Source organism: Heterodontus francisci, chromosome 10 (assembly GCF_036365525.1).
Source record: "Heterodontus francisci isolate sHetFra1 chromosome 10, sHetFra1.hap1, whole genome shotgun sequence".
In the NCBI taxonomy this organism is placed as follows: domain Eukaryota; kingdom Metazoa; phylum Chordata; class Chondrichthyes; order Heterodontiformes; family Heterodontidae; genus Heterodontus; species Heterodontus francisci.
In genome coordinates this window covers 64054460-64081449 of record NC_090380.1, presented here as the reverse complement: position 1 = coordinate 64081449, position 26990 = coordinate 64054460, and the positions used below count along the sequence as shown (strand labels likewise).

Sequence of the window (26990 nt, the reverse complement as noted above, 5' to 3'; positions counted from 1 at the left end):
GGGTGAAGGTGGTAGCCCCCCCAGTAGTGAAAGAAAGATTTCAGGAGGTCAGAGAGACAGGGCGGTGGCAGGAGACAGTCTCCTGCCATGTTCTTGAATGTATAGTGGATCAAGCCATGATCATACCAGCTCCCCCAAAGGAGACTGCATTGGCACTGCAGGCAAATGACCATGAGGTCTGCCTGTCTGAGACTTTCTTTGGAAAGTTAGGAGACCCAGGGAATGAATTAAATGGATTTTCCCTCGCTGAGGCTCAGCGAGCCAATGCAGTATTGCAAGAGTTAGCGCAGGCTGCCCAGTCTGAAAGTGAAGCAGAGGGAGTCCCTGACTGCTACTGTTTAAAGAATGAGCTACTGATGAGCAAATGGAGTTCTCCTCACAGACCTGAGGGCAAGGAGTGGACAGGGGTTCACCAGTTAGTGGTGCCACAGAGGTACTGGGGAGAAATATTAAGAAGGGCCCACGAGACTACAGTGGCTGTACATGTTGGTATACGAAAGACCAAAGCCCGCATAAGACAGCAGTTTGACTGGCCAAAACTCCACAAAGATGTGGTGGAGTACTGCAGGAGTTGCCACGTGTGCCGGGTTGAGGGGAAACCCCAACCTACCGTGAAACCTCCACCCCTAAGTCCTGTACCAATGTTAGGAGGACCCTCCAACCGAGGGCTGGTGAACCGTAAGAGACCCCCGCTGAGAACAAAAGGGGACAGGCAAGCATACGGCTGGCAAAAGTTTAGAAAGAGAAGGGGAAAAAGTGACCCAGAGAGCAGGTTAAAGGAAGTCTGGGAAGATTCCCGGATGAAAATCCCTACTGTCTGGTCAGCCAACCTCGAAAAATGTGAAATGTTAGACCCCACATCCTCCTATGTGAATGCAGACTCTAGAAGCACCCCACCAGAGTTGCTAACAGCATTTACAGGAAGCTGCAGAGACAAAGAGAGACCTCTAGGGGGCAGAGAAACCTTGAGGGTGATGCCTCACCTAGTCGAAGTGTCACAGGAGAGTGCAGTTAAGTCTGCACAAATACCTGCAGGTGGACATGTCCCAGAGAACAAAGGGAAGAGTAACAAAGACTCCTCCCCACAGTCAGAGGAAAAGGGAACCACCCGTCCCCTGAAGTCAAATGTCTTTGTAAAACAGCCCTGGAACCCAGAACAGATCAGTTTTAATAAGCTTAAGGTTGGTGAATGAATGGAAATGAATGAGAGAAATGCATGGTTTTCTTTCTATATTTTCTATTTCTCTGAAACTCTGAAATGAAATGCGCCGTTTGTCTTCAAATCACATTTCATTCCCCTGGCTGTGGAGATGTCAGGCAAACCCCCCCACCTGCCAGGACCGAGGTACACATTATTCGTCACATGAACAAAAACTTAACATTGCAAGCCCTGACTGGAAGGACATTTGCCTAATACCAGACAACGTTGAAACAATGGGGACCCAGCAGTTGCTTCCCCAATACACAGAAGTGGTCAGACCAGTTTTAGCCACATGACTAACTGGCTGTTGCAGAGAATTTGAACTTCCAGCAAAGGATTGGAACAGAACGCCGTGTGCTCATGGACTGAGAACATCTCCTCTCCTGTCTGCCTGCCTCCATCTTTTTCCCACGGAACTGAATCTTGTGACGACACATAAACTCAAAGAGAGAAAGGTTTCCTACGAGAACAAGGTTTTAAGAAGACTACTGGGCCCCAACGAAATGCAAGACCATATCTTCAATCAAGGACTACAGTGAGCTTGAGAAACAGTAACAAGATATTGCCTCAAACTGTTTTACTTATCTTTTCTTCTGCTCTTCTGTCCCTATCTGCATGTTTATATCGCGTGTGCATGCTAGTGTGGGCGTGTCATATATCCATAGGTGTGAACCGTATTAGAGTTTAAGTTTAAGGTTTAATAAATTTCATCTTTCTTCTTTAAACCAAAGAAAGCCTGTTTGTGCTCATTTCTTTGCCTTATCATTGGAAAGTTGTGAACAAGGATTCACAAAGGGGGAGCTCAAAACACAGTGTATTAAAAATTAAACCCTGTTACAATACGACCAGGTGAAGACAGCAAAAGATCCCTCAACACATTTCTCACCTGGTTGTAACAAAATAATTAGCTCTAGTTCAATCTTCATCACCTGGTTTTCTGGTATAACACCATCAACACCCTGGGGGTCACCATTGACCTGAAACTTAACTTGTCAAGTGACACAAATACTCTGGCTACAAGAGTAGGTTAGAGGCTGGGAATTCTGCAGTGAGTAACTTGCCTCCTGACTCCCCGATGCCTTTTTGCCACCTACAAGGCACAAGTCAGGAGTATAATGGAGTAAATTCCACTTGCCTGGATGAGTGCTGCTCCAACAACACTCAGGAAGTTCAACACCATCCAGGACAAAGCAGGCCGCTTGATTGGCACCCTATCCACTCCTTCCAACACCAATGCATTGCGGCTGCAGTGTGAACCATCTACAAGATGCACTGTAGCAACTCATCAGGACTTCTTTGACAGTACCTTCCAAACCCACAACCTCTACTACTCAGAGTCATAGAAAGATACAGCACTGAAACAGGCCCTTCGGCCCACTGTGTCTGTGCCAACCAACAACCACCCATTTATACTAATCCTAATCCCATATTCCCTACCACATCCCCACAATTCTCCTACCACCTACCTACACTAGGGGCAATTTACCATGGCCAATTTACCTATCAACCTGCAAGTCTTTGGCTGTGGGAGGAAACAGGAGCACCCGGCGAAAACCCACGCGGTCACAGCGAGAACTTGCAAACTCCGCACAGGCAGTACCCAGAACTGAACCCGGGTCGCTGGAGCTATGAGGCTGCAGTGCTAACCACTGCGCCACCCTACTTAGAAGAACAAGGGCAGCAGGCACATGGGAACACCACCATTTGCAACGTCATCTCCAAGTCACACAATATCCCAACTTGGAAGGAAATATATCGCCATTCCTTCATTGTGTCTGGGTCAAAATCCTGGAACTCCCTAGCTAACAGCACTGTGGGTGTAACTATACCACAAGGACTGCAGCAACTGAAGAAGTCTGCTCACCACCCTAAGATCTCAAGTTGTAGATCTGCTAATCTAAATCTCTGGAAGAAACAAACGGCATTACCTTCTGGATTGCTAATGTAAACTGAACGTTTATTATTGACTCCCTCAAGTGGCACACTGTGCATGCTGCACCAAGCATGTACGGTGGTCTGAAATGAACAATACACTACATACGAACATACGAATTAGGAGCAGGAGCAGGCCATTCAGCTCCTCAAGCCTGCTCCGCCATTCAATAAAATCATGGCTGATCTGATTGTAACCTCAACTCCACTTTCCCGCCTATCCCTGATAACCTTTCACCCCCTTTCTTATTAAGAATCTATTTATCGCTGCCTTAAAAATAGTTAAAGACTCTGCTTCCACTGCCTTTTGAGGAAGAAAATTCCAAAGTCTCACGACCCTCTGAGAGAACAAATTTCTCCTCATCTCTGTCTTAAATGGGTGACCCCTTATTTTTAAACAGTGATCCCTAGTTCTAGATTCTCCCACAACGGGAAGCATCCTTTCCACATCCACCCTGTCAAGACCCCTCTGGATCTTATATGTTTCAATCAAGTCACCTCCTACTCTTCTAAACTCCAGCGTTACAAGCCTAGCCTGTCCAGCCTTTCCTCATAAGACAACCCGCCCATTCCATGAATTAGTTCAGTAAACCTTCTCTGAACTACTTCCAATGAATTTATATCCTTAAATAAGGAGATCAATACTCCAGATGTGGTCTCACCAATGCACTGTATAACTGAAGCATTATCTCCCTACTTTTGTATTCAATGCCCCTCGTAATAAATGATACATTCTATTAGCTTTCCTAATTACTTGTTGAACCCACATACTAACCTTTCGTGATTCATGCACTAAGACACCCAGACCCCTCTGCATTTTAGAGCTCTGCAATCTCTCACCATTTAGATAATATGCTTTTTTATTCTTCCTGCCAAAATGAACATATTAAATGAACAATACACTGCAAACCACCACCGTCTCAAGGCAATAAGGCTGGGCAAGCAATGTTGTCCTTGCCAGCAACCCCGCATCCCATGAACGAATAAAAATAAAATTGGTCCTCAGTCTCATTAGCATACTTGTCTCAAGCTTCTGGCACTGATTGTGCTTTCACAGGTAGCGAAGCAAAGCAAAGCCATCTGAGCAAAGACCTCAATTTTGAGCCACCTGTCTCACTGGCAGCAATTCCTGAGTAAGTTACCAAGAGGTATTGCAGCAGACTTCGGGGGTTGACGGGAATGACTGCGCCATCTGTCTTGTCAAAGGAAGCACTCCTGCTCCTTCAGCTCCACGGGATTTCAAAAATTATTTTTCACAGTTTACATCTGCTTGGCAGCCTCCAATGCCATTGAAGGTTCCTGAGTAGAGCAAGCTGTTGTGCTCATCAGAGTAAAAATTCTAAAATGGGTTCTGAACAGGCATTTGGCCCCTCATTTACATATCTGAGGCTCCTAACCTGTTTTATGTGTCTGCCCAGGAAGTCTAAAAAGTGGACCCCATGAATTTAGCAATGGGAGCAATGCCGGAGAAGATTGGGCACAGTCCATCCCACTACTAAAATGTTGTACTTGCACCCTTTTTACATCTGGACAACAGGTGCACCACATACCAATTTCTAATCCATGATCTTCACCTTTGTTTTTTATGTTACTTGTAGTTTTGAATAGATGAAGGGCAACAGTAAGTTTAACAACTGGAAATGGTTGCTTGTACACTAATTAAAACTAGACAGCCTGTCGCGTGACAGGTGATTTGTGTATCTTTCGTTCATTATGTACAACGTAATGTTCCCTATGACTTTAAGCTTAGCATCATGGGTTACTGTTTCTTAATCTCTGCAAGACCAACAAATGACCTGTCATTCTTTGGCATGAGCAATTCCTTTAACTGAAATGTATGGCAGCCAGATCTTTACCTACCTGGTTTGTGTTAATTTTCATCTGAAAAGGTGGCATGGGTTAAAATTTCATTGTTGTTAGTTTGATTACAAGTTTGTTCCATTGCTGGCCTGGACTTACAGGTGATGCATACACAGAAAGTGAATATTGTTTGGAGTTCCATTAATTGAAATCTGCCTTATCCGCTTAATCAGCTTAACAGATTTTTTTTTTTTTTAGAATATTACAGCGCAGTACAGGCCCTTCGGCCCTCGATGTTGCGCCGATCATCTGACCTACACTATTCCATTTACATCCATATGTCTATCCAATGACCACTTAAATGCCCTTAAAGTTGGCGAGTCTACTACTGTTGCAGGCAGGGCGTTCCACGCCCCTACTACTCTCTGCGTAAAGAAACTACCTCTGACATCTGTCCTATATCTTTCACCCCTCAACTTAAAGCTATGTCCCCTCGTGTTTGCCATCCTCATCCGAGGAAAAAGACTCTCACTATCCACCCTATCTAACCCTCTGATTATCTTGTATGTCTCTATTAAGTCACCTCTCCTCCTCCTTCTCTCTAACGAAAACAACCCCAAGTCCCTCAGCCTTTCCTCGTAAGACCTTCCTTCCATACCAGGCAACATCCTAGTAAATCTCCTCTGCACCCTTTCCAAAGCTTCCACATCCTTCCTATAATGCAGTGACCAGAACTGCACGCAATACTCCAGGTGCGGCCTCACCAGAGTTTTGTACAGCTGCATCATGACCCCGTGGCTCTGAAACTCGATCCCCCTACTAATAAAGGCTAATACACCATATGCCTTCTTAACAGCCCTATTAACCTGGGTAGCAACTTTCAGGGATTTATGTACCTGGATACCAAGATCTCTCTGCTCATCTACACTACCAAGAATCTTCCCATTAGCCCAGTACTCTGCATTGCTGTTACTCCTTCCAAAGTGAATCACCTCACACTTCTCCGCATTAAACTCCATTTGCCATCTCTCAGCCCAGCTCTGCAGCCTATCTATGTCCCTCTGTACCCTACAACACCCTTCGACACTATCCACAACTCCACCGACCTTCGTGTCATCCGCAAATTTACTAACCCACCCTTCTACACCCTCATCCAGGTCGTTTATAAAAATGACAAACAGCAGTGGCCCCAAAACAGAACCTTGCGGTACACCACTAGTAACTAAACTCCAGGATGAACATTTGCCATCAACCACCACCCTCTGTCTTCTTTCAGCTAGCCAATTTCTGATCCAAAGCTCTAAATCACCTTCAACCCCATACTTGCGTATTTTCTGCAATAGCCTACCGTGGGGAACCTTATCAAACGCCTTACTGAAATCCATATACACCACATCCACGGCTTTACCCTCATCCACCTGTTTGGTCACCTTCTCGAAAAACTCAATAAGGTTTGTGAGGCACGACCTACCTTTCACAAAACCGTGCTGACTATCGCAAATGAACTTATTCTTTTCAAGATGATTATAAATCCTGTCTCTTATAACCTTTTCCAACATTTTACCCACAACCGAAGTAAGGCTCACAGGTCTATAATTACCAGGGCTGTCTCTACTCCCCTTCTTGAACAAGGGGACAACATTTGCTATCCTCCAGTCCTCCGGCACTACTCCTGTCGACAATGACGACTTAAAGATCAACAACATGATGTTTGATCTGTATTTTCCCAAACCAATTTCAAGCATCACAAACCTATTTTACAGATTTCCATTGATTCAATGTACGCAGGGATGGTGCTTGAACCTGTATTAACACGGTTGGAAATGTTATACTCGGAAAATCCCTTCTTCCATTGCTTGCATTGTGTTTGAGAGTCTTATTCACAGTTCACAACAGCATACGTTACCTAGAATTGATGTCCTTCACCTTCTTTGAAAATGAATTAATTATTTTGGTGTGACAATTATTCTGAAATAGGATGTAGCTCCTCACATGCATAAGTTATCAAGATTTTGCTTTAAAGTTGTCTTCAGTAGACAAAATAAGGGTGTTATTTAAGCCACTAAGAAAACAATTTTAATAAAAGTGGGTCATTCAAAGTAGTAAAAGAGTATTGAAGGTGCAGTATCTGGTTTTGCAAAGTCTTTACATATATTATAAAATTGATGTTTTTACTACACTTTTACCAGGCAGAATAAAATCTTACTGGAAAAAATAACATTTCCATAAATATTTCTTATAATAAAATATATTGGTTTCATATAGCCACTGCATGCAATTTCAAAAGATTAGTAAACCTTAGCCTAATTAGCTTCAGATTTGGGGTGAAAAAGGATACTTGTATAATTCATAAGTTACAAAGCAGAACTAAACTACCTTAAAGGAGTTATTGTGTAGATTTCACTTATTAATCTTGGCATGTCATGTGCATAGACCCATTAAAGAAACAGGGCATTATTAAACAGCGGACTTTGATGGAAACAGGCCAGCCTCACACTGAGAAGCTCTTGTAAGGTTGAATTGCTTGCCAGCGTAGCTGTTTGAGATAGAATATTTGTGGTAGCTTAAGGTGTAGAGTAAAAAGCTCAGCAAGGACATGTTTGAGGTGATGCAGAGGTTTTGAGAATTAATTTTCCTATCTGGGAGTTGTATCTATTATAATAATTCATACCCCTAAATTTTAAAAACATTCTTATTTTGGAAGTAAAGACCTGTTTGAGATCTGGCAGTGTTTGTTGTCTTAGAGATACAGATTGTAGTTTAAAATTTAGTTTACCAACCAAAATACTATAATCCAGAAACATATTCTGCCCTTCCTGTTCCCCAATAATTTTTCTTGGATCCCTAAAGATTTAGGTATGAAGACCTTACTTAATTGGGTATGGTGGAATAAAACCAAATTGCAGAAACATAAAAATGGGCATACAGGTAAATATACATTTTTATGTTAATAGAAGTATATTTTAACAGTAAATAGCAATATCGGAAATGGATTGGTTATTGCCTAAATGAATTTGAACAAACTTTTGGTACAGCAATATTAAGCAAGGTCTAAAAAGGATTACTGACATAATATATGTATAAGCCAAAGGTTGGAAGAAAAATGCTTGATTGAAGAAGTCAGACAAGTGAAATTATTCCTGTTTGTTAGTGAAAAGATAGTTTATTTATGCCCACAGGTAATAACAATGAAGGGACCAGTGCAACCTATGTGTAAACTATATAAGGCTGCAGTAATTCTGCAGCTACCAATGACTGCCATTTGTAATGCACAGTTGGTAGACTGACAGCAAGGTGAAATGACAACAGAGCTCCGGGCATGTGTACTTCAACTTATACAAAGAACTTTGCTTTACCAGCAGCTAACTTTTAATGCTTGGAGAGCACAGAAGGAGTGTCTGCTTTCTGTCAACATCAAAAAGATTTCATGCACATCTTTAAAAATTCTTAGCGCTTCATTTTTGCATAGGACTGAATATATACTATAGCTCTTGGGTATTCAAAGTGGTGAGATATTTCTCGCAATAATGCTTCTTATAATTCTTGGCCTTAATGTGTGTCAGATCAGGACTTAGCACATGAATTATATTACCAGTCTTTGCACCACATTGCCAAAATAAGGTGCTATATAAATACAAGCACATATTATTACTATTCTTTATTTAACAATTCTGTTCAAACATTTAACTCCAGCATGTACACTCAGCTTTCTTTTTCTTGTACAGTTTTCTTTGAGTGGGAATATAAAGTATATTGAGATAAATTGATTAATTTTCTACCGTTCCAGAAGGAAATCATACAAGATGAAGAGGTTGAAGAGGAAGATAATGAAGAAATGGATGAGAATGTGGATGATGGTGAAGAAATAGCAAAAGAAGAACAGGAAACTATTAATGAAAAAGAGAATGGCGTAAGTGAGCAGGTTGGATATCTTGTGTTTGTTACCCTAACTTTCAAACAGCTAGCTGGTTCAGGCAAGCTCCTGTTATCTTAGTATGATTGGTTTTGTAAGTTTTCAGCTTGTACACAACATTTTAAAAATACAGTAATGTTAAAGTAATAAAGCGACTTAAATATCAGGAATAGTTTTATCATGGTAATAACCTGAAACTGCTCAAATAAGTATTGAAAATGTAACTTCTCACAAAAATATAAAATGTAAACAATTTACCACTGGTCAACTTGTCCCCTGTTTCTTCTTTCCTGATGGCTCCCTTGCCCTCTCTCTTTTAACTTCATTTTTTTCAACTAATAATATATTCCTTTCTACCTTTATTTCAATTGTTTTTACTTTTAAATCTTTAACCTAGTACTAAGTACGGTCCAGTTCTTTAGGCATATCAAGCTTGCTCCTCCATTTGTGTTTCAAGATAACTTTGTTTAGTTAATCCTAATTCCTTGCGTTTTTCCACAATCCTTTAATACCTTTATGCCCTAATTAGGTATCTATTCTATTTATAAATGCCTCAATTACATCAATAGTGTATTTGTTGTTTTGTAAGCCATGATCAGGATCGTGTATGCTGTTGATACACTTTTTAAGACAACGGCCCTGATATTTCATCTGCACAGTGTCCCATGGGTTTCAATCAAATTGTTTACTATGCTGAATGGTTCAAATAAATGAGATCTAAGTTAAAAAGTAGAAAGTTAGTAACAAAGGAAGTGAAGTTGACCTTTGACCTTTTTAATACCACCATTATATATTTTGACAAGGGAAATCCCTTTTTTTAATCAAGAAACCAAGCCAAAGGGCTAAGGGCCCATAATGCATGACACGATTGAAAGAAGTAAAAAAGACATCAAAGGTAAGACGTAGTAGCAGTTTGTGAGCCTAGTGAGAAACATGAAAAAAAATAAAAGAAGCACAATTTCCATTGCTCCACTGAAGACGTTGAAGATATCAAATGAATAAGGTAGTGGTTCTGGTGGTGAACTATCAATCCATAAAATGAGAGTTCAAATCTGGTAATTTGTAGATTGACATCAAGAATGCTTGCAGACTGTTGCAAAAACCCAACTCGTTCACTAGTGTCCTTCAGGGAAGGAAATCTGAAAGCCCTATTTGATATGGTCTACATATTACATCCCACTATATTGTTGACTTTTAATGCCTTTGAAATGGCCTAGAAAATCATTCAGTTATAAAAACAATCACGAAGACCTATCACCACCTTCTCAGCAATAATTGTCAAATAAACAGATGCATTGATACATCTACTACATTCCAAAAGGATTGGAGGCAGTAAGCACTGAGGATTATGATCTGAAGTAAGTTGAATGGAGGCTGGATTGATCAACAAAAATGATAATAGGATTGGATGTGATTGGTGAAGGTAATTGATATGAGTAGAATGGGAAACAGGACAGAGCCTTGAGAGGGAAAGAATACTTGAGTTAATGGGAAAAGATAAGCCATCAACAGAAGCACCAACTACAGTAATTTGAAAGGAAACTAGATTTTAAATTTTTTAAAATTAATTAATGTGATATGGGCGTCACTGGCAAGGCCAGCATTTATTGCCCATTCCTAATGCCCCTAACACAGTGGGGGTGAGCCGCCTTCTTGAACCGCTGCAGTGCACATAGTGGAGGTACATTCACAGTGTGTTAGGGAGGGAGTTCCAGGATTTTTACCCAGTGACACTGAAGAAACTGCGATATAGTTCCAAGTTCAGAATGGTGTGTGACTTGGAGGGGAACTTTCAGGTGGTGATATTTCCACGTGTCTCTTGCCGTTGTCCTTCTAGTTGGTAGAGGTCGCAGATTTGGAAAGTGCTGTTGAAGGAGCCTTGGTGAGTTGCTGCAGTGCATTTTGTAGATGGTACGCACTGCTGCTATTTTACGCCGGTGGTGGAGGGAGTGAATGTTTAAGGCAGTGGATCGGGTGCCGATCAAGCGGGCTGCTTTGTCCTGGATGATGTTGAGCTTCTTGAGTGTTGTGGGAGCTGCTAAGTAGATAGTATTCCTCACACTCTGGATTTGTACCTTGTAGCTTTGGGGAGTCAGGAGGTGAGTCACTCCCACAAAATTCCCAGCCTCTGACCTCTTATTGCTGGTCCAGTTAAGTTTCTGGTCAATGGTAATCCCCCAGAATGTTGATGGTGGGAGATTCAGCTACGGTGATACCGTTGAATGTCAAGATTATAAACTCACATTTGGTGGCAGGTACATAGTATATGAAACAAGGACAGAAACTTCTGGAGACTCTCAGCAGGTCATTTGCATCCATTGAGAAAACAAAAGACAGTTGCAGTTTCATGTATAAACTTTCCTCAGAACTAGAGGTTTTGCAGATAAGCAGCATGTAAGAAGGAACAGAACAAAAGGAAGGAAGAGGAGAACTATACACAATGAACAGAGAGGAAAGACAGAATTACCTGCAACGTGCTAAGGTGGGGATCAAGAAATGATGAAAGGGTAGAAGTAATGTTGCACAGGAGACAGAAGGAGGCATAATGAGAGGAATAAAAAACTCTTGATTGGTAAGGTCATGGAGAGCAGTGTGTGTCAGAAACAACATCAGTTGGGGTGGGGCCAGGATACATAAAATTAAAGTAAACATGGATAAAATTAAAAAATAAAACTTAACCTTCAGTGAAAAGAAAATGAGGTAAAAATCAAAATAGCATTCGGACCTGGGTGACTTAAACCATTGTGCCAACAAGGGTGGGAAGCTTGCAACTACAGCGTAATAAGCAAGATAACATTTGTCATGCCCAGTAAAGACATATCATATTCCTACTTTCAAGATATGAACTTTATTCAATGTGGACTCTTTGAAATTGACCTTTCCTTTAAAAAAGTGGATACTGTGCTGCAGAGATGGCTGCCGAGGGCAGATGACCTAGCCTGTGCATTCAAACACTGCCTCACTGTCTTGAAAGGACAAAAGGATACATTCCAGACTACGAGATGTCGAATACACCCATCTTGAAACTATCAAGACACATTCCGAAATTGAATCGATTTCTTCTGAGCCAAAGACAGTGTGAAGTAGGCGCATCATAACAGACTGGTACTCATCTGGACATCATAGATAACCATGAATTCCACATCCTGGTTCATTGTGTGGTCACAACAGGGAAAAGGCCATATGTCAAATAACAGAAATGCTGATGCGATGATTTTTTACCTTAAAAGGCAATCCTCTGGAGAGAGAGGGAGAGATCACAGCAACACCAACAGTCCAGCCAGGGGCTGTGGAAAGATCCAGCCTAAACAAGAAAAAGCCCTGCTGCTAATTCTACACTTCAACTTGGTGCAGCAGAGAACTGAAAGTGACCGTCACCTCCTGTCTGAAATCTTAACCACCAGAATCTACAACACCTCAACAAGTTCAAGACTACAAATACCAGGCCTGCAGCTTTAAAAGATACTGTCCTACTTAGAATATTCAACAGGTTTACCGTAAACCACAAACACCTACCATACCATGAACTATTACCCTTTACCTTCTATCTATCTTCTCTTGAGAGTGCACATGAGAGTGAATGCATGCGTGAATGATGTTGCGAACATTTCAGGGAATGAATGTTGTTCAATAAATGGTTACTCTGTTCTAAACCTACAAGAAAACCTGGCATTTGTCTGTTTATTTGACCCTAAAACACTTAGGAGCTAACTCATCATTTTAAAGAAAACACGATTGCAGTCAGTTGGATGGTGAACAGTGGGAACCACCCACACCCCTAACCACTTGTCCGTAACACATTATTATGAAAGTGTTGACATTCATTTAGTAGCATTTTCCCCGTTATAAATATTTACATACAAAGTTTCCATTATAAATTTGGACAAAGTTGTCACTCAAAAATCGAGACAACTGATGTAGGGTTTAGAGATAGGAGGCATGTCAAATAGGCAGGACTTCTAATCACAGTCTTGAGTACCAACACTATTACAATATCAATTTTCAGGTCAAGTGGTTAGTAGCATTAACAGGACAAATGAGAACAATGGAGGTCAGAAGAGGCTGGAGGGGGAAGGTAAAAGGAGAGAAGTGGGGAGGAAACAGTTCAGCAACTGAGGACAGAGAAAACAGATGCATTACGTGGGAGAGATGCAGGGTTGTGGGGTGGGAGTTAAATAAAGTAGGGTTAGAGATTGCAGGAACTAAGAGTAGGTAAAGCAGGTATAATGAAAATGAAGGACACTGAGCTAATGATGTTGATATTTGGAGAGATGACTAAAGATGGAGTGCCTCGACAGATGAAGGCATAGTGGTAGAAAGGGAGGGGGTGCACAAGAGGCTAGAGTCAGCAGGAGCTTACAGATATCATGGAATAGTACAGCACAAAAGGAAGCCATTCGGCCATTGAGTCTGCGCCATGGAGAGGGAGAGATCACGACGTGATTTGAACATGAGGATGAGAATTTTAAATTTGAGGCTCTGGTGGGGCCGTGAGCCGATTTAGGTCAGCAAGGACATGCTAAGGGGTGAACAGGATATAAGCAGAAGAGTTTTGAATGAGCTGAAATTTATAAAGGGTGGAGGATGTTCGGCCGACCAGCACAGCAATTGGAATAGTCAAGTCCCGTGATGACTGAGGCATAGATGAGAATTTCAGCAGCAGATGGGCTAGGGTAGGGTTGGAGGCAGGTGGTATTATGGAGGCAGTCTTTGTTATGGAGAGCTTATGGAGGTGGAGGCTCAGTTTGGGGTTGAACAGGATACTGAGCTTGTGGACACTTTGCTTCAAAAGCTACACCAGATGTGATTGATCCCCTGGCCACACATTACCTATCAACACTTACGCAGGCACAGGCAAATACAAATAGAATTTAAAGGAGCAGTAGAAAGACTGATGAGATTGCTGATATTCAGAATTATGCCTGGTGCTGAGGATACCACAATAGTTCATTCCAACAGCATTCTGGCGCGTTGTTGAAAAAAGGCAGAGAGGGAGAGGCAGCAGTGATGGGAGTTAATGATAAAAGCTGGAGGAGTTGGGTTGGATGCTGACATACAGCAGCAAGTGGGTGAGGGTGTGTAGTTGAGGTAAATGTTAGCTGGGATTGTTGAGATGGATATATATAATTGGGAACAGGAGCAAATTTTCCACTTCCCATGTCCATGGTCATTGAGATTGACAGTGGCAGACCTCAGAGACACACTGTAGTGTAGCATAGTAGGCAACTTCTTTGCTGGCAGAAGAATTTTGACATTTTTGAAAAAAGGGCCGCAGCCTGTGCAGTCAGTTGTCTGGGAATTGATTGTATAGTTTTTTCAGACTCTTCAAAACTGAAATGGCTCCTCGGAAGTCCACATTAATACTGGATACCAAGGATGAGCAGGTGTCCTCAGTGTTGCTATGGCACAAATGTTGGAAAATATGTTGGATGATGCATTTGTGACTTTTTTTTATATATAGAGCATGTCTGACAATAAATGGGAGCACATATCGTGTGTCATTGCCACTTCTTGTGAAAAAGTGGCGGAGTGAGCCCTAAAGAATTTCCCACTTAAGTCCACTTGAGTTATGCCTGGATGTTGCCAGAAATCAAGCAGAAAATCTAGATCCTGTCATCTTTCTGAGTGGCTGCCATTGTACATAAATAATTCATCCTCGTCATTTGTTTTTATTTTATTAAGATCTTTATTGGTGAGGATTTCAAACAAATAAATTATTTTTTATGCTGACGTTGCTTGTTTTTTTATACAAGGTAACTTCAATTAAGAAAGAAAAAATAGAATCTGAAGAAGATGAGCAAGGTATGCAACAAAAAAAATACCGTAATGAGATGTAGTTAAGATGCATCTTTTACACCAGTGGTACTTTGTTACAATATTAGAACCTTTGTGATGTTGAATTAAGATTAACCAAATGTTGCAACTACAGGCTGTTTCATGAGGCTATTCTTTATGAATTGAATACTAATTTTGGAAATGTGTCTCCTCGTGACACATTTCAGGACCATCTGATTAATCAACTTTTTAAACTGCTTTCAACATCTCATTCTTGTAATAAAGCATCATCTGAAGCAGACAATACTTAATTCTCACCTGAGTTATATTTTGATTGCCTATTTTAGTTATTAGCACGTTTAACTTTTTTTATTGTTCTTCACGGATGTTTTAATAATAGGCACAGCTGCAATTATGGTGCCACAATAGGAAAAATGGCTTGAATAAATTTCAGGCCAGTATTTATAGGACTGTATAAAATCCTTGGACACCTGTTTGTTTCCACACTGCCAATATGTAGGTGTACTTTGCAACAGTTTTACCCAGTGATAACGGTGAGCGCTTATAGCCTCGCTGTTATTAGTACAGCAAAATCCAGGCCAATGTACAGTATTAATTTGCTTTCAAAATATTAAACAGGCAAGATACCATTCTTTCATACCAGGAAATGGTCTAAATGGCTGGCTAACTGGAGATGCAAGCTCCAGTGGAAACCTGGGCTGCCGTATTTTGAAGTATGGTCTCATTTCAACAACTGACCAAACAAATTTTTAACTTAAATAAAAACTAGTGTATTTGTTGAAAGCAGTTTCTATAGAGTGACCTAATTATGTTTGAGTATTAGTGTTTTAACTTTTATTACGATTCTGGAAAATAAGTTCAAAATACAATGAACTGTGCATAAAAAGTCATCATGTAACATTTTTTATATAGTGTTCTTTCTGTATGGTGTCTCTTAGTTTGATCTCCCTCTGCCATGCACCATTACAGCTGGAAACAGTGGGAACCCTGCTTCAGGGGATCTGACAATCCCAGCTCCTGGAAATTGGTAATTCAGTATGTACAGGATTACATCCTAGCAGTTCATGCTGGTATTCTAACATGCTACACTATTGTGGTACCGATCTGATATGTCTCTCTTAAAATTGATTCTAGAATTAAGTCCCAGTTTATTCCTGTTTATTTATTATTTTTATTTAGAGATACAGCACTGAAACAGGCCCTTCGGCCCACCGAGTCTGTGCCGACCAAGAACCACCCATTTATACTAACCCTACAGTAATCCCATATTCCCTACCACCCACCTACACTAGGGGCAATTTACAATGGCCAATTTACCTATCACCTGCAAGTTTTTGGCATGTGGGAGGAAACCAAAGCACCCGGCGAAAACCCACGCGGTCACAGGGAGAACTTGCAAACTCCACACAGGCAGTACCCAGAATTGAACCCGGATCCCTGGAGCTGTGAGGCTGCGGTGCTAACCACTGCACCACACCTTCAGTCAGTGCTTTAGTTGTCCACTGTTCCTTTCATTACTTTTTTTTCCACAGGGGATAGCCCATTGGGAGATTTTCATCTTTGTCGTATAGTGCATCTTTCTATCTGGATAAAGGTTATTTTTCAGTCACTGTTCAATCTAGCAATTCAGTTTTCTTCAGGACAGTGAGATCAGTGATTCTGCTTTGTCTCTAGATGCCTTTGGGATGCTTAGTAGATATGTGGTAAATTATTTATTAAACATTTCTGTGATATCCCATGGCAGAAGTAGAATATTGCTCTATTCTTTATTATATAGACAGGGTGTACAATTTGATTCTTTCTGTGAGATCTAATTGAAGCATTGTATGCAATTGAATACATAAATCAATTCAAAGTTGCTTTTAGTTTTATTTTGTTCAACTTGCTCTAATAGGACTTGCTTGTTCATGCCCAGTTTCTTGCATGAATGTTCGTTAGGTAATATGGATGGCACTGTTTTCAATGCATAAGTAGTTTTAAGAGAATGTAGTCCTGACTTGCAAGTTAATTAGTGAAGGAATTCTAGTTGGCTTCGCAGTGACCCACCTAATCCTAAGTACCTGAAACTTTGATTAATACAGTATTAAAGCTATTCCAAGTAAACCTAAATTGTTAGTTCTCATGATAACTTAATGGGTAAATGATCTGTTCAGTGGAATATTGAGCCATACAAACCATGAGGTCCCAGGATTTATGCAAAGTTAGCTTATCTCAAACAGGGTGACAATGTAGTTGCTACAAATGGGAAGAAAGCTAAGATGAACAGTCCTGACTACTTTCCAGTTATGCATGCTGGAACAGGTGCATGTTCAGCTCGGCTTTAATGTCTATGGCCACATAGCCAACAGATGCATGAGAAATATCTAATGGATGAAGTGGTGGAGAGCTGCCAGTATCTGTAGAATCATACCCCAGCATAAATCAGCATCTTGAAGAAGGGAGGAGAGTAAGGAAAAAGTCTTTGGGGGAATTTTGCTGTAAATTTTCAGTCATATCAACTATAGAAATTCCATTCAGCTTTTGACAGCAATCCTTTGTATTTTTGCATTTTTGTTTCAAACCAAATTGGAAAGAATATGAACTGTTTTAAGTAGCTGAAGTAGATTTTTAAAAGTTTCTTAGAAGTAAGTATGCTTTTCTAGATGCAAATAATGTTCATAATAGGTACCAATTAGATTAGATTAGATTAGAGATACAGCACTGAAACAGGCCCTTCGGCCCACCGAGTCTGTGCCGAACATCAACCACCCATTTATACTAATCCTACACTAATCCCATATTCCTACCAAACATCCCCAACTGTCCCTATATTTCCCTACCACCTACCTATACTAGTGACAATTTATAATGGCCAATTTACCTATCAACCTGCAAGTCTTTTGGCTTGTGGGAGGAAACCGGAGCACCCGGAAAAAACCCACGCAGACACAGGGAGAACTTGCAAACTCCACACAGGCAGTACCTGGAATCGAACCCGGGTCACTGGAGCTGTGAGGCTGCGGTGCTAACCCCTGCGCCACTGGGCCACTGTGCCGCCCTATTGTTCCCTCTGAGCTGCACTCGTGTGGCCGTACAACAATCGTGAAGATACTACGCAGGCCGCTCAGACGTTGTGCCCTTCAAGATAGCGCTCAAAAAAATTTAAAGGTATCGCATATTGAAATAAACAGGCTGCACACAACAAAGAAAATTTAGAGGGGTCATTGATAGGTACCATGCTGCACTACAGCAACTTTTTAATGAAGATTTCCAATTATTTTCAAAATTGCTGATATTAAGCATGAGCTCCTTTAAGATGTATCAATTGCTCAACTTTTCATTGAATTAAATATTCTACATAAAATGATAAATACATACTTGGTTAATTTTAAACGTACCTTTCATAAAAAAAAACTTCTCATGATTATATTTTTGCATTTTTTTTTTACACGATATATGTACCCTCACCTAATAGGCACAATGTAACCTTAGGTTAAGAAAAGACAATGAAAATGGAAGATTGTTTTACATACTGTTTATGTCCTGTTTTTCTTAAATACCGCAGTTATGTTCTTAACCATACAGTTTTCACATGATAATGATTTCAGACTAAAGTTAATTCAAATGTAACTAACTCTGAAAACTGCTACATTTTTATATAGTGACCTGTGGAATTTTAATAAAGTTATTACGCAATAATTAATTTTTACTGTTTCGCTTTCCTGAACAATTTAAAAGGAAATCTAAGGAACTCTAGAATACGCAATTTTTGTAAGCAGATGCCATGTTTAGTAACAACTAACATTTATATAGTACCTTTAACATAGAAAAATATCCCAAGAAATTTCACAGAAGCATGGATGCCAAGGCAAACATAAATTAGGAGGGTTGACCATAAACTTGGTCAGAGGTAGGTTTTAATGGGGCAGTGGGCGAGGGCGATCGGGGTTTTTTAAAAGGAGCTGGAGATACAGAGGGGTTTAGGGAGCGAGTTCCACAGGGTGGCATCTACATGACTGAAGGCATGACCGTCAATAGTGGGGCAAAGTGAGGAGGGATACACAAAAGGCCAGAATCAGAGGAATGGAGAGTTTTGGTGCGGGGCAGGGAGGGTTGGGGGTTAAAGGAGGTTAAAACAATAGGGAGTGGTGAGACTATGTAGGTGAAAACTTGTGATTTGAGGCTTTGGGGGAACCAGGGGCCAATGAGGATGGGTGGGTAGGAGTTGGTATGGGATAGGATATGGGCAGCAGAGTTTTTGATGAGCTGATGTTTATGGAAGAACTGCGCAGAGCATACTTTAATCATCTTGTTGATGTTTTAAAGTCGTAACCACTTGGGTAAAAAGTGTTCATGACTGTTTTCTTTTGTTGATAAAGATCTTCAGAAAAATGGAGATGCAAGAAGTTCAGGAGAAAACGAAGACACAGAAAACGCAGCAGAAGATGAAGACATAGAAAGTTTAGGAGAAAATGAAGACATAGAAAGTTTAGGAGAAAATGAAGACATAGAAAGTTTAGGAGAAAATGAAGACATAGAAAGTTTAGGAGAAAATGAAGACATAGAAAGTTTAAGTGAAAATGAAGACTCAAAAAGTTTAGGAGAAAATGAAGACACAAAAAGTTCAAGAGAAAACAAAGACACAAAAAGTTCAGGAGAAAATGAAGTCACAAAAAGTTCAAGAGAAAACGAAGACACAAAAAGTTCAGGAGAAAATGAAGTTACAAAAAGTTCACAAGAAACTAAAAATTTCATAAAAGAAAAGAAATTAAATGGTTTATTCACTATAACTAAAAATGTAAGTAGACTTGATCCACTCCTTTTTTATTATATTTCATTTTATTTTTATGGTTTAATGCTGGAGAGCATAATAAATTTTTAGTCACTTAATTGTGTTTATTTAAACACACACACATAGATGGAAATAAAACTGATAGGATAACATTGTTTTTTAGAAAAACATCCACAGAAAACATTTGGATTTCTCTAATATCATGAAAACCAATAATTAACTTTGTGTACAAGATAATTACCATTCGAAAATACTAAAATTGGCTGACAAATGGAAAAGCATGAGATGAGGTTTATTGAATAGCAACATTCTCCGCAGATCAGTTCTATACTCCTATATAGCTGTGTAAACTATGCAAAAAAGATACTGAGTAAGATATGAGTTAAGCTGGTTATTAATTTCATAAGTTGCAGAACACCACTGCAGATGATACTTTTGCTCACAATAAAATACAGCTGAGATATTGGGCTGGATTTAACCAGCCTTGCAGGGACAGGCTGGTAGAATGGGGGGGGGGGGGGGAGGGCCGCAAAATGGCGAGGGAAGACAGTGGGTGGAGTGCCTGCTGCCTTCCTGCTACCATAGCATTTTACCAGTGGCGAGGAAGGTGGAGGACAGCCCTCTCGCCCAGAGGCCAATTTAGCCACTAAGTGGCCAATTAAGTGCTGCTTCCCGCCGCCTCTGGTATTTTACCAGCGGAGGGTGGGCCCTCTGCTGTGTGAGGAGATTGCCTGGTGAACCCTGTGGGCTCGAGGTGGGGGGGCCCTCCTTTTTGGGTACTTTAGACAAGGAGGGGCCCCGATGGCGGCAATGGCCACCACTGTGGCAACACCACGCCCCCCCCCCCCCCCCACCTACCATCACCACCTCGTCGGGGCCTGCCTGACTGGCTCCGGTGATCCCAGACCCCACTTACCGGCATGCTCCCATGGCGCTTTCACATCTATGTGCAGTCCTAGCAGTGGCCACTGCTGCCAGTGGCACTGCTGATCTGCCGGCACTCCAATTGGTCGGCAGCTCTTGGAGACAGGCTCTCATCCCTTAAAAGGATGTGAGCCCCAACAGCAACTATTAATTGCCGGATGGCTGAAAAATGCAGCCGGGGTCACACAAATGGCTGAGGCAGGGTTGCCCCGGCTTTCAGGCCTGTCATCAGTGCCCCTGCCATGCCAACAAAATTCTGGCCATTGCGGGCAAAGGATTTTACTGAAGAGCTCAGGTCATGGTGAATTGTCAGTCTTTCTGCTGAAGAGAATTAACCTAATAACATATAGGATCAGCAAAAGATTCTCTTCACTTAGCTGATTGTACAACAAAATTGAATGTTTTTGAATTGTTTTCAGTGGTAACTCCAACAAATCTGGGTAATAACACCTATACTTGAAGAGTAGCTACAGAACATGTACTGGATCTGTGGAATGTCTACACATGAATACCCCAAAGCTCATGAGTATTGAGTAATAGGCTTTGATATTTAACTCTGATATTATCTTCCCCCATGACATCACCATTGCATTTGAAGATACTACAACTAAAAATTAAAATGTTTTTATTACATTTTTCTCTTAATTTCTTCCCTTACTGCTCCTCTTCTAAATGTGGTAACCCTTGCTGGTGTATGGTTTCATGGGCAACAGCAACCCTCCAGTACCTCTTCACCTGTGGCTATTCTTCTGTTGTGAGTGTTAACTGTCAAAGTTGAGCTTAGTTCAGTCCTGACTCAATATCCACACAAACCATGAGCAGGATTAATGGACAGCTATCAGTAAGAGAAACCTTGGCAAGTTTTCCCCCTGTAAAGCTTAGGAATGCTGAGTCAAACTGTAGACCCCTGAGCTGATACCTGCTAATTTAGCATAGATTATGCAGCATATTCTGCTGTCAGCTATCAAAGATGAGCCTGATCAATCCTAACATAATATTGGCACATATGTGCTTCCAATGAGGGTGTCTGGACAGCTCAAATATTGGTCAGTTTTATGATCACACCTGCGACCTTCAACATCTGTATATCTCAGTGCCACATCACAGAGTCCTTCTACCTATAGAGTTACTGGGTAACTTCATACTTTACCTCAAAACTATAAATAGATTTTTATTTTACATTACGAATACTCTTGGTTATTCTCAATTACAGACATTGCCAAGGGTGGAACCACAGCAATAGTGCGACAGCAAAGTTCGAACATGTAGTCATGTTGGCCTCGGTGTTCATATTGAGACAGTGAAGGATATCAGTTTTATTACTTAGACTGTTAGTTCTTGAACCTCTAAATTATATTTAAAATTACACATTCTAAATATTTACTACATATCTGCTGAAGCATGTTTCATATATTTCTAATGTGAACAGTTTGCTTCTGCATTCTTGGGTTGAAAAGGAGAGATATGAACAATGCTACTGCCTTTGATTATTATCCAGCCACTCCTATTTGAAAGCACATGTCAACAGATATTGCACCGGGACTAACTTTGATGGCTGCCACTAGAAATATGCTATATAATAAAAAGCAGTATTACAGAAATGTTGGGTGACAAAACACTTTGCTTGAAAAAAGTGTTGTTTCTAGTTAATGATATAATGTTCTAAGATTTATCTCAAAAATCCATTTCAGATATCAACCCTATTTACCGGCTCTACTAACATGTCCTTCAATTGCTATCCCTCTCGAAATTCATCTAGTTGTCTCTTAAACCTATCTTATAGTGTATACATGAATAGCCTTCCTCACTAACTTGCTTGCACTTTCATTCCTTGCTCTTATACTAGTTATTTTTCATGTATCCACTTTGTATCCATGCTTCTTGACTCAAAGGGTCGTAGAAGTGTGGAAGTGTTCTACAAATAGCAGTAGCTCAATTAATAATTTTAGATCTATGATCGATAGGTTTTTGCTAGCTAAGGGTATTAAGGGATATGGAGCCAAGGCAGATGGATGGAGTCAGCATAAAATTCAGCCATGATTTGATTGAATGATAAAACAGGCTTGAGGGGCTGAATGGCCTACTCCTGGTCCCATGTTCCTATGTATTGTGTCTGTTGGATATTAGCCTTAATTGCCTAAAAGATCCGAATTCTTCTGAATTTGGCTGCAATGACCACATTATTTACCCAGCCTCTTATTTTTGTTTCATCTCCAAACTTGGTTGCTTACAATACCTTTATTTATGTAGAGCAGGGTTGTCCAACCTTTTTGCGTGGTGGGGGGCCACTTTACAATTTTTGTCTTACATGGGGGGGCCGGTGAGTCAGTTTCTGAAGATAAAGGCATTTAAAAGGTATCTTACTATTAATCAAAACAACAACAAATGTGCATTTTTGTGAAGAAGCTTTAAATGCGAAGATTAAATTATTGACTTACTTTCTCATCACTATGTTGGAAACTGATGTAGTATGATGCCAGGCATTTTTTTGCTTGCACAAGTAGTCAATGTCTGCCCACACATTTGTAGCGATGCAGAGTTTTTGGGATAGATATCCATCTGTCAGGAGTGATCTTGATCTCTCTCTGTCTCTCACTCTCTCCCTGTGTTCCCCCATCTCTGTGTTGTTTCCCGCCCACTCTGTCCCCCCTTTCTCTCTCTGTGCCCCCCTCTGTCTCTCTCTCTCTGTCCCCCTCTCTCTCTCTCTGTCCCCCATCTCTGTGTCCCCCTCTCTCTGTGTCCCCCCCTCTCTGTGTCCCCTCTCTTTCTCTGTCCCACCCACCTCTTTGTTTCCCCCCCGCCCCCGACAGTTGCAGGGAGCGGGAGCACTCAGCACAGCAGGTTAGTGGTTGGTCAGTTTGTTTAAAAACATTGTGCTATCAGTTTCACAGCTGACAGCTTTGAAACAGGAACGCGCTTCCCAACTTCGGACAGATTCTGGGTTTTCCAGCGTGCTTTTTAAAAAAGTCGGAAAACCCCGAATCTGTCTGAAGTTGGGAAGCGTGTTCCTCCTTCAGCAGCTGTGAAACTGACAGCGCGATGTTTTTCAAAAGCCGGTCTGCAAGAAGAAGTCAAAGGGAAATTTCCCATCTCCAGTCATAGAGTTCTGGCGAAGATGAGGTATGGCCCGGGTACAGTTTACATCCATGGGCTGGATGGAAACCTTTGGTGGGCCGGATCCTGGCCTGCGGGCCATGTGTTGGACAACCCTGATGTAGAGTGTACTGAAGTAGGATTCGTCCCATGCCCAGGCCTTGGGGCACCCTGCCTAGAACCTCTTACCAGCCTATAACTTTATGTCAACCCTTTCTTTCCAGTTTTTAAGCCAATTATCTAGCCAATGCTATAATTTTAGTTTTCCGTACCTTGGTTTTTACAAGAACAACTTGCCTTTATATAGTGCCTTTAACAAGTAAAGCATCCCATGGCATTTCTCAGGAGCATTATCAAACAACATTTGACACTGAACCACATAAGGGAATATTAGGACAGATGACCAAAAGCTTGGTAAAGGAGGGAGGTTTTAAGGAGCATCTTAAAGGAGGAAAGAGAGATATAGAGGCTGAGAGGTTTAGGGAGGGAAATCAAGAGCTTAGGGCCTCGGCAGCTGAAAGCGCAGCTGTCAAAGGTGGAGCACTTAAAATTGGGGATGTGCATGAGGCCATAATTGGAGGAGTGCAGATATCTGGGAAAGTTGTAGGGATGGAGGAGGTTACAGAGATAGGGAGGGGAGAGGCTACAGAGTAAATTGAAAACAGGATGAGAATTTTTGAATCGAGGCGTTGCTTAACCAGGAGCCTGCGGTAATGGGTAAACAGAACTTGGTGCAAGTTAGAATATGGGCAGCAGAGTTTTGGATGAGCTTAAATTTATGGAGTGTGTTGGAATAGTCAAGTCTAGAGGTAACAAAGACATGTTAACAGGCAAATAAGAATGTTGCTCTGATTAATCAAAAACACAAACAAAACGTAGTTAATATTTTTCCCATAAATAAAATATCCATATTGACTGAAATAAATATAAATTTTATTTGATATATCTATTCTTTAAAAATTGTATTACCAGCCTCAATAGAAATGATGATTCATGGTGTAATTGCAGATGGCATTGTTTAAAGGAAGTTCCACCAAAGTTTCTGAAACAAAGGTAATCAACAAGAAAATTAAATCAGAGGGATCAACTAAAGAAAACTCAACTGGAGATGAAACAAATGTTGTAAATCTGAACAATTCGTCAGAGGATATTGAGGACATCGATTCTTCCAAACTAAACAAAAAAGATTCATCACAGAGTGGTTTTAAAAACAAATATAAATCAATTACTTGTGTGTTGGTGTAAAGAACCAACAGGGACAAAGAGAGGTAACAGATTCTTTCTAAGCAGTTCATAAGAACAATTTGCACTTTAATTATACAGCAATCCAAAACATAGCTTCAAACTACTTATGTACAATCAATAATTATGTGGCTAGCCATCAGTGTTATTAGAATCACTGTCAATGGAGACCTGTAATGTAACCTTCGATGCTAAGCAAATTGGTTTTATTCTTGCAGGATTTCTATAACAGAAGTATGTAATGTTTCAATAAATGATTTGATCAGGATAATATAAATGGGTATATTTTTGTATGAACAAGATATGGTTTGAATGTTTCAGAACTGTGGCTTTAATGGTGCTTTTCTAACTTTGTTACTTACTATAAAACATACTATTTATCCTGTAATTTTTCAATGTAAATAATTCAGCATTTTATGGTGGATGTAAATAGTTTGTCAAATGTTTGAAAATATTATCCTCAGTATAATTTCTGAACTGTATTTTAAGACATTTTAATGTCAGGTTTTACTTTTTGAATGGAAAACCATTCAAATCAATTTGAGGTCATATATAACTGGGATTCTCCACAATTCTCATTTTTTTCAGAAAGTAAATAATATAATGAAACTTAGTATGTTACATTTCAGCAGGATGAAGTGACTAAGAACTGTCTTTTCACAGTGAAACAAACCTCTCCTTGATCTCCTGATTCATAGCTGGTTTGAATTTACAGTAAGCTGTTAAATATGATATGATTTAAGTGCCTTTAAGAACATCAACTGTCCTGAAATTTTGAACATGGATCTTGAATAAATTTGAAAAATCACAGATTTGTTTTTACAATACAGTTGCACTTTAGCTGTTTTACTCTTGTTTTTACAGCAGCAGTTGTTCCAGTTGTAACTGTAATTTCATTCTTTTCAGTGAATTGTAATAATTATGTAAACACTGTCAACATCTTTCACTATATAAACACTGGGATTAAATAACTTTTTAATGTGGTAGTTATAATTTTTTGCCATGATTTTTGTTCTGACTAGTTCGTTATAACTGCATTTCAAACTCCCAAATGCCTAACCTCTGGCCACCCATTACTCCCATACTGTTGCAGCTGTCAGTTTGCTCAACCACTCCTTCATCTCTGCCTTTGATGACCTTGTCCCCAGCGAAATCTTCACTGTCTCCTACACTGGTCCTTCCCCTGCTATGGCTTCGATCACCACTTCCTGAAGCGTAAATATGATTGCATCTGGGGAACAAGTGGCTTAGGCACCTATCACTAGATTTAGCAGGACCACATCAATCGCCATTGGGCCGAATTCTCCTCGACAAAAACCACCAACTTCTCTATGATCATCTTGGAAAACAAAGATTATCTGCAGATTCTATTTTCTTTCACCAACTATCTCCTTAAACCTATCTCCCCTGCCTTCTCCACCCTCACCTCTGAATAATAAGTGCAAGCAGCCCATGGACCTCCTTGTCACTAAGATAGAGAAGATCTGTTCAGCGTCCTCTCTTCCCTTTTCCCATCAAGCCACATGTCCACCAGGAATGCCCCCCACTTGCCCTAGTGTTAAACCACCCCCTCTCTAGTTTTTGATCCATCTTTTTTATGCCTTCTTTAATCTTATCCATGAGACACACCTCTTGATCCATTGATTCTGCTTTCAGTAAAATCACCCCATTCCCAATAGGCACAGTTTCTGGTGGTTATACTACTGGATTAACAACCATTGTGAGTCTATGGCAAGTTGTGAAAATGAATTCAATATATCTGGTATTGTGTGCACTAGCACAGGAAATGACCATGAAAACTGCAGGATTGTCATAAATGGTTCACTAATAACCTTTTCAAATTGTCTTCATCATTCTTGTCCTCAAAAAGCCTACCTTTAATCCCTTTGTTTTTTGAATCGTTCCAGTCTCTCGTCATCTAGGTCCTTGAATGTGTCGTTGCTTCTCAATCCCCATCCAACTTGTGTGCTACTTCCTATCTGAATCACTCCAATCAGCCTTCTGCTTTCCCAACAGTATTGAAATGGCCCTAACTAAGATCACAAATGGTATTCTCTGTGACCGTAACCATGGTGCAATATCTCATTGTCCCCAAACACTGTCCTCAATTGTTCAGCTTGGTAGGACTACCCTCACTCAGTTCCATTCTCCTATCCAAGTGTAGTCAGAGAATGTTTAGTAATGGCTTCTTTTCCTGCCCCTACACCATCCATCATCTGCTCTCTGAGGTGGTCACACAAGATCCTATGACACTATTTTGAAGAAAAGGAGGGGGTCTCTCTGTGTCCTGGCCACTATTTATTCCTCAACCAACATCA

At 40.5% G+C, this 26990-nt stretch overlaps 1 protein-coding gene across 5 annotated transcripts in view; it reads left to right on the top strand.

Moving 5' to 3' along the window:
- LOC137374473 (X-linked retinitis pigmentosa GTPase regulator-like) overlaps positions 1-25643 on the top strand; it is a 155257-nt gene extending 129614 nt beyond the window's left edge. For 3 of the 5 annotated variants that reach the window (XM_068040638.1, XM_068040636.1, XM_068040634.1), the window contains exons 14-17: positions 8721-8855; positions 14600-14648; positions 19001-19419; positions 24439-25643. In XM_068040638.1, the coding sequence (XP_067896739.1) occupies positions 8721-8855; positions 14600-14648; positions 19001-19419; positions 24439-24675 (840 nt within the window). In that variant the 3' untranslated portion in view covers positions 24676-25643. The remainder of the gene's footprint in view (positions 1-8720; positions 8856-14599; positions 14649-19000; positions 19420-24438) is intronic. The other 2 variants (XM_068040635.1, XM_068040637.1) reach the window with 2 other exon arrangements.
- Positions 25644-26990: the final 1347 nt, after the last annotated feature.